Source organism: Dendrobates tinctorius, unplaced genomic scaffold (genome assembly GCF_039654945.1).
Source record: "Dendrobates tinctorius isolate UK_male_01 unplaced genomic scaffold, ASM3965494v1 ptg000015l, whole genome shotgun sequence".
NCBI lineage: Eukaryota > Metazoa > Chordata > Amphibia > Anura > Dendrobatidae > Dendrobates > Dendrobates tinctorius.
In genome coordinates this window covers 25809060-25817773 of record NW_027361683.1, presented here as the reverse complement: position 1 = coordinate 25817773, position 8714 = coordinate 25809060, and the positions used below count along the sequence as shown (strand labels likewise).

Sequence of the window (8714 nt, the reverse complement as noted above, 5' to 3'; positions counted from 1 at the left end):
GCAGATTCATGTTTTTGTATGGATCAGTAACAGTCCAGATATAAATTCCATTGAGAATCTGTGGCAAGGCTTGAAAATCGCTGTTCACAGATGCTCTTCATCCAATCTCACTGAACTAGTGCAAGGAATAATGGGCAAAACTTTTAGACTTTAGATGTCCAAAGTTAGTACAGACCTACCCCAAAAGACTTGCAGTAGTAAGTGCAGTGAAAAGTGGACCTACCGAGTATTGACAAAGATGTATATTTTTAAAATAATTAGAAAAACATGTATTATTTTCTTGTACACCTCACAAATACTTCCTACTTAGGGGTGGTATATCACAAAAAATCCCAATAAAATAAATTTAAGTTTGCGGGTGTAACCTGGAAATATGGGGAAAAGTTCACAGGCCATGAATACTTTTTCAAGGCACTGTACTTAAAGCAGCTTCCATCTATTTTTTTTTTTTAGTATGGATGTATCAGTCGATGACTGCTTCAGAGTCAGAACATGTTTGCACTTTAGTAAATTCTTAAAACAGAAATAAAAGAAGGGACTCATAGTTTGTCTTTATTGTAGATCATCCAGTGTTATAGGTTACCTTCTCTCAATAAAGCCAGCCAGCTTATTCCCTTCAGATTCACTGATGGATCAGAACAGTGACAACACAGAAGACAAAAGAACGTTTCTAGAAAAGTAGGTGTTACAAAATGATCAAGCCGGATGTTTCGTTGTTTTAGACTGTAAGAAAAAGAAGAGAGGTTGGGCTGTAGAATATGCCCGGTGCGATTCACATTTTATCCTTCATTACCAGTGAGGACGGGGCGCAGTAGTGCATTTAGACTTGATTACGTTTAACAGTGTGGCTCACTCTTGGGGGTTGTGAACCCAAGAAACTGTGCAGAAAAAAATTAAATTACTTAATTAAAAAATCTATTAGCATAAATCCAGTAGTATTTCCCAATGAAAAATTCCACTTCAAGTATGTCCAGAGCCTCAGTGCTCTAAGGAGAGCAAAGGAGTTGATATTTCTACCAAAATACCCACTTCTGAAAAGCAGTTCAGGGTAGCAGCTTTGTCCACAGAGTAAACCAGCAGTGATGGAGAGGACAGTGAGGCAACTTGCACTATCCTGCGAAAAATGAAATGAATTCCAGTGTGTAGACTCCACACTATAGCAACTCCTCTCTTTGGTTTTTGTTTTTGTGAGAGGCTTGTCCATTACGCAAGGAGCCGTTCTGAGGTCTGAGGAGTTTGCCTTTCTCGCGGTCAGACCAGGTGTAAGCATTGTCATCGCTGTCTAGTTCCGATTCTGAATGCATCAAACTTGTATTTTGGACTGTAGGTTTCAATTTTACACCTAATGAAAAAAGAAGAAAAGGTTAAAAAATGTTGCCATATTGCATAAAAAAGATGGTCATGAAATACTCTAAGGCCTCATTCACTTGTCTATTTAGTAGGGGGAAGCTGCACTTAAATGATCAGCCCCGCCATGAGGCACCGATCGCCTATACTTGGTGAGAAAAGTCATTCTGTACCAACAAAGTTCCTTTAAATCAGGTTGTTAAATGTACTTTTTTTAAAAAAATGAACTTTTTTTTTACATATCACAATGTAATGAGGCTGTAAAGGTCATTGTGAAGGGAGGAGGAAAAGAAACGACTGTGAAATCACCTATTGTGAATGGTTGATCCTGTATTATCAGCAGCGTATATAGGTGTAATCCTGCCTGAGATGACAAGGAGTCTATCACATCTGTGTCTGGTATTGTGAGGAAAGAGGGAGACACAAGCGCAATATAGGGTCTTATCCCACAAATAGAGTAAGCGGTTTGACAAAAAACTGCTCACCTGGTAGTAGGTATTCAAAGCATGTATAGATAAGGGCTGCCGCAGATCCACAAGTCGGTCACCGACTATCTGAAACAGAGCTCTGCAAAGGAATACGTGGATTTCGTCCGCGCTGCCCAAATGATGACATTCCAGAGGTTAATAAAGTTTGACAGTGGTTTATTCTACGCGTTTCAAGGTTTTTTGCAACCTCTTCTTCAGGAAATACCTGAAGAAGAGGTTGCAAAAAACCTTGAAACGCGTAGAATAAACCACTGTCAAACGTTATTAACCTCTGGAATTTCATCATTTGGGCAGCGCGGACGAAATCCACGTATTCCTTTGCAGACATCTGTGTCTGAGCATACTCTATCATGGTCAACAGGCCGGCTCACACTAATATTGCAGATGCTGCTGGGTGACGGCAGTGTGTGGATGTTTGCTGGGACTAGTTGTCCCTCCTGATTACTTGTGTTTGTTGCCATGTATTTCGGGATTAATAAGAAGGATTATGCTCTGGTGACAGGCCTTCTTAAGAATGAGCAAAGTAACTCCAAAGTTTTATGCAAAACATCTATTGTCCTCCATGTTCATAATTACCAGTTTTGATACTTGATTTCAGCTCCATACTTTCTTGGTCATCTGTTGCTTCCAGCATTTTATATCTACTCTTCCGTTTCAGTTTTCCCTTTTTCCTTCAAGAATGAGAAAAAAAACACATTTTAAAAGGTTTTCTTATTTAGAAAAATTTTAAAACTTCTTTGGCAGATGGTAAAGGGGATGTCCCACAGTCGAATTATTAACTAACCACAGGATGGGTAACAAATGTCTGATGACTGGGACCCTGACCCATCACTAGGACAGGGGTCTTGAGTCTTATTCCTGCACGTGAAGAGTGACTTTGAAGCCGAGTTATAGTTTGCATGCTGTTGCTCCACTCATTCTCTAGTGGGCTGGCGGAACCTGCCTAGTACAGTGCGTACAGCCCATGGTTGTTTCTGTTGGCCCCATCGATAACGAATGGAGCGTCCAGGCATAGATTGTAAAAATGGTGTATAATACACACATGGGCTGCGGGTGTCATGATATTCACAGCGCACACGGTGCTGATAACATCAGCTACATTCGCCTAGAAGTCTTTAGACGAGTCCTTTATCACACATTTACCTGTATATTCCACAGCCATGATACAAGCTACAGGACTGGATCTGATGATAGTCAGGTACGAGACATCAACAGAATCCGGCATGAGGTTTTGCACCGGCCACAGAATAATGCGAACTAGATGGCTCCACATCTTCAGGAACATTACTTAACCCTTTAAGAACCAGGCTTGTTTGAACATAAGCACCAACTTTTTTTTAGCTTTTCTTCTTCGCTGCATAACCATAACTTTATTTTTTTTTCATATTTTTAAAAGGCACCTTCATTGTGGATACGACACTTTTAAAATATAATGAACTTTTATGGGGGAAGAACTGGTAAAACGTAGCAATTCTGGCATTGTTTTTTGCGCTCTAAATTTTGCACCATTTTAAACGTGCACCATGTATAATGTCATCTTGGTTCTGCAGGTCATTCCAATCATGCAGATACCTAATGTTTTTAATTCACTACTGTTGCTCAAGAAAGACACTTTTGTTGTTAAAAAAAAGAAAAAAAAGGGAAAAATCTTTTATACATAAGATATTTCAATTATGTTTTATTCTGCTTTCATTGTGAAGTAGAGCATGCAAAAATAGCAATTTAGGTATTCATCACATAGGCTAAATGTAGTTGTAACCCCTTTACCCCCAAGGGTGGTTTGCATGTTAATGACCAGGACAATTTTTACAATTCTGACCACTGTCCCTTTATGAGGTAATAACTCTGGAACGCTTCCATGGATCCCGGTGATTCTGACGTTTTCTCGTGACATATTGTACTTCATCTTAGTGGTAAAATTTCTTTGATATAACTTGCGCTTATTTGTGGAAAAAAAGGAAAATTTGGCGAAAATTTAAAACATTTCCAACTTTGAATTTTTATGCCCTTAAATCAGAGATATGTCACACAAAAGACTTAATAAGAAACTTTTCCCAAATGTCAACTTTACATCAGCACAATTTTGGAAACAAATTTTTTTTTTGTTTAGGAAGTTATAAGAGTTAAAAGTTGACCAGCGATTTCTCATTTTTCAACACCATTTTTTCTAGGGACCACATCAAATTTGAAGTCACTTTGAGGGGTCTATATGATAGAAAATACCCAAAAGTGACACCATTCTAAAAAGTGTACCCCTGTTGGTACTCAAGACCACATTCAAGAAGTTTAATAACCCTTCAGGTGCTTCACAGGAATTTTTGGAATGTTTAAAAAAAATGAACATTTAACTTTTTTTCACAAAAAATTTACTTCAGATCCAATTTTTTTTTATTTTACCAAGGGGAACCGGAGAAATTGGACCCAAAAAGTTGTACAATTTGTCCTGAGTACGCTGATACCCCATATGTGGGGGTAAACCACTGTTTGGGGGCACAGCAGAGCTTGGAAGGCAGGGAACGCCATTTGACTTTTCAATGCAAAACTGGCTGGAATTGAGATTGGACGCCATGTCGCATTTGGAGAGGCCCTGATGTGCCTAAACAGTGGAAACCCCCAATTCTAACTCCAACCCTAACCCCAACACACCCCTAACCCTAATCCCAACCCTATCCATAACCCTAACCACAAACCTAACCCTAACACACCCCTAACCCTAATCCCAACCTTAATCGTAATCCTAACTTTAGCTCCACCCTAACCCTAACTTTAGCCCCAATGGGAAAATGGAAATACTTTTTTATTTTATTATTTTTACCTAACTAAGGGGGTGATTTACTTTTTATAGCAGGTTTTAATGTTTGGCTGTTGTCACACACTAAAATACGCTTTTTATTGCAAAAAATAATTTTTGCATCACCACATTTTGAGAGGTGTAATTTTTCTATATTTTGGCCCACAGAGTCATTTGAGGTCTTGTTTTTTGTGAGACGAGTTGACGTTTTTATTGGTACCATTTTCGAGCCCATGACATTTTTTGATCGCTTTTTATTCCATTTTTTGTGAGGCAGAATGAACAAAAGCCAGCAATTCATGAATTTCTTTTAAGGGGGGGGGCGTTTGTACCGTTCCGCATATGGTAAAACTGATAAAGCAGTTTTATTCCTCGGGTTAGTACGATTACAGCAATACCTCATTTATATCATTTTTTTGTGTTTGGCACTTTTACACAATAAAAACTATTTTATAAAAAAAATAACTATTTTGCATCGCTTTATTCTGAGAGCTAGAACTTTTTTATTTTTCTGGTGATGGAGCTATATGGCGGCTTGTTTTTTGGGGGAAAAGATGGCGTTTTCAGCGGTACTATGTTTACTTGTATCCGTATTTTTGATTGCGTGTTATTCCACTTTTTGTTCGGTGGTATGATGATAAAGCATTGTTTTTTTACCTTGCTTTTTTTAATGGTGTTCACTAAAGGGGTTAACTAGTGGGACAGTTTTATAGGTTGGGTCGTTACAGACGCGGCGATACTAAATATGTGTACTTTTATTATTTAGATTTTTTTTAATTAACATATTTATTTATGGAATAAATATTGATTTGTTTACTTTTTTAAAATTATTTTTTTTTAATTTCATTCTTACTTTTACACTTTAATCAAAAACAGATGAATTCCAGCAGGATCCAAAGGAAATCTTGATCACTTAAAAAGTAACTTTTATTCGTTATCATAAAATTATGATCAAATATGATGATCAATGCAAAAATAGCACTAGCAGCACAACACATATAGCAGCATTATCTGGAACTTGGAAATACAGCAAATATGGGTGAGCTGATGAACTTTCTCTTTTTTCTACTTACTTTTACACTTTGTCCCACTATAGGACACTCATTTTGTACAGGGTGATCGCTTATATGGCATGCAGATCTGCATGCCATATAAGCTGTCAGTGCTGCAGTTTCTGCACAATGACCTCAGAGACTTCCTTACATGCACTGTGCATGATAGGAAGTCTCTCAGCTCTGGTAACCAGGATGTTGTCATTACCATGGGAGTGATCGGGACCCCGCTTCATGCTGTGGGGTCGCCAATCCAAAAGGCAGAGGGTCTGTCAGGGCCTCTGCCAGCTCCGGAACGCTGCAATCATGTTTGATCACAGTGTTCCGGGGGTTGAAGTGCCGAGAGCGGTCCGTGACCGCTCCTGGCACTTAGTGTCGGGTGTCAGCTGTGAGAATCAGCTGACATGCGGCTGATCGCACATGACGTACTATTCCGTCCATGGGAGTTAAGTCCCAGGTCACATGGACGGAATAGTAAGTCTAATGTCAGAGAGGGGTTAAAAGATCTGGTCATTACAGACATGGTGATACCAGATATGTGAATTCTTTTTCTCTTCATTCGCACAAGGGGGCTTTAACTTGTATTGACTCATAAAATAAACTAAAACACTTCTACCTGTTCATTCAACTATTTATAGCATAATAATAATAATTTTTAAAGCACCAACATATTCCAAAGCATTTGGGCAATGAGGTGACAAACGGAGCCGCCAACCTCTGGCAAACAACTCCGATGCCTTGATCGCAACTGACTGTGGTATCTAAGGGTATAAACTGCCAGGATTGGGGCTCGCTAGCACTGACTGCACCCAAGAGAATAGCCTGATGAAAATGTACATTAGAGAATAGCAACTGGTACCCGAATGCAACATTTTCGTCGCTGATCAAGAATCTGTTAAGAAAAAAAAAAAAAATTGACTGTTTATTATGAAGGCTACCTCACTCAATGATTTACCATATTTTTCGTTACTATAAGACGCACTTTTTTCCCCAAAAATACTGTGGCGGCGGTTCCGGTCTGACACTGCAGGGCAATGCAGCCTCCCTTCCCAGGTTGGTGCGGTGGACATGCTCTGTGGTGCGGCGGTGGTGCTCTGTCATGCGGGGGGGGCACCGCCAGCATTTTGTGAAAGCCCGGAAGCCCCAGCAGATCCATTGCTGTGATGCGGTAGCCTCCGGGAAAATAGCCACTGGTGGCGGCGCATGCTCAGATTGAGATCTCGGCACCATCGCCGCAAAATGCCGGCGGGGGACTGCCGCACCGCAGAGCTCCACCACCGCACCTGTCGCAAAATGTCGGCGGAGCCCCACCGCCGAACCTGTCGTAAAATTCTAGGGGAGTCCCTCACACCACAAAGCACCAGCGCCGCACCAGCCTGGAATAGGATCTCCCGGAGGCCACCAGCCTGGACCACCGAACATCCCCTGTGACTACTCCTCCACCTGTGCCGAGATTTCCCCCGGTAAGCTGAATTCGGACTGTAAGACGGACCCCATTTGACACATTTTTTTTCCCTATTTTCCTTCTGAAAATGTGGGGTGTGTCTTAAGGTACGGTGCAAATAAAGTCCGTGGAGCCTCATTTAAGAGTCTCAAACACGGGAGTAGCCAGATCTTCCTCCAGGGAAGGACCCAGCCAAGGAGTGGCTCCTTTCGGAAACCACCATTACTACCATATTAAGTGGCCCTTTAAGTCAATATCCAGCTCTTTACGAGTTTACAGATATGACAAGGGAAATACCAAGGCCAGGTATCCATCCACAGACAGCTGTTTCGGGGTGTTGCCCCTCATCAGTGTGGAGTAGTATTCTGGCTAGGTGGGAGCAATGCCTAGTAGACCAACATCACGAAACAATCACTGACCTCAGTGAGACCAGTCAAAGAAAACACTGCGGCAGCCGGCAAAGGCGCTCAATCAGTGAAATCCTAGGTGCATTGCTCCCTGGGAAATACGAATATGCAAATAAAGTCCGTGAAGCCTCATTTAAGAGTCTCAAACAAGGGAGTAGCCAGATCTTCCTCCAGGGAAGGACCCAGCCAAGGAGTGCTCCTTTCGGAAACCACCATTACCACCATATTAAGTAATGGTGGTTTCCGAAAGGAGCCACTCCTTGGCTGGGTCCTTCCCTGGAGGAAGATCTGGCTACTCCCGTGTTTGAGACTCTTAAATGAGGCTCCACGGACTTTATTTGCATATTCGTATTTCCCAGGGAGCAATGCACTTAGGATTTCACTGATTGAGCGCCTTTGCCGGCTGCTGCAGTGTTTTGTTTGACTGGTCTCACTGAGGTCAGTGATTGTTTTGTGATTAAGGTACGGTGCGTCTCATAGTACAAAAAATACTGTAGGTTTCTCTAGGAAAATACTATTACACATGACTGTCATTCTCCAAAATAGACAGCTCTCCGTATACAAGATTGAACAGAGGGGTTTAATTAAATAAATGATATATTGTAGCAAATTCATATGTGGAAACACAGTTTATTAAAACTAATTAGCAAATAGAAGCATCACTCACCTTCTACAACAACAGATTGTGCACCAGACGAGCAGACCCAGGGCCACCACACAAAGGAAGCTTGTGATAACCACATACAGCACACTCCAATCTGCAGGTGCGAACGGACATTGTGAACTGGGTATTAAAAACATTGTTCTATTGGCATTTTTAGATCTATCTTGGCTTTCTTTTGGTATTTTCCAATAGGCAACTAGAGTTTAAAAGTATGTTCATTCCTCCAAGACTTATTTATCATTTTTCTGAATTTGCAATTTATATGGTTTATTATTTGAGCATCCAGGGTAGGACACAGGAAATGCTTCAGGTTTTCTGGCCCTCCCCTTTTCCCATTCTTTACTACATCTCTAGGTTATTTTTAATAGTATGTGTTTTTAATTGTGCCCCTTTGTTATTTTTTTTTATTTAGTAGTCTGTCTTTTTGACGATTGATAGCGATCACACCATCTATTCCCATACCTTCAACTTATCAAATCTGTGAGAGTGTGCTTCCAGTGCGTGCCTGGCCATGACATTAT

The 8714-nt window shown here is 40.7% G+C and overlaps 1 protein-coding gene across 3 annotated transcripts in view; it reads right to left on the bottom strand.

Moving 5' to 3' along the window:
- Positions 1-526: 526 nt before the first annotated feature.
- Positions 527-8714, bottom strand: part of KIAA0319L (KIAA0319 like) — a 156469-nt gene continuing 148281 nt past the window's right edge. For all 3 annotated transcript variants that reach the window (XM_073563006.1, XM_073562997.1, XM_073563013.1), the window contains 3 exons: positions 8197-8287; positions 2412-2506; positions 527-1342 (listed from right to left, as the gene is read on the bottom strand). In XM_073563006.1, coding sequence (XP_073419107.1) covers positions 1155-1342; positions 2412-2506; positions 8197-8287 — 374 coding nt within the window. In that variant the 3' untranslated portion in view covers positions 527-1154. The remainder of the gene's footprint in view (positions 1343-2411; positions 2507-8196; positions 8288-8714) is intronic.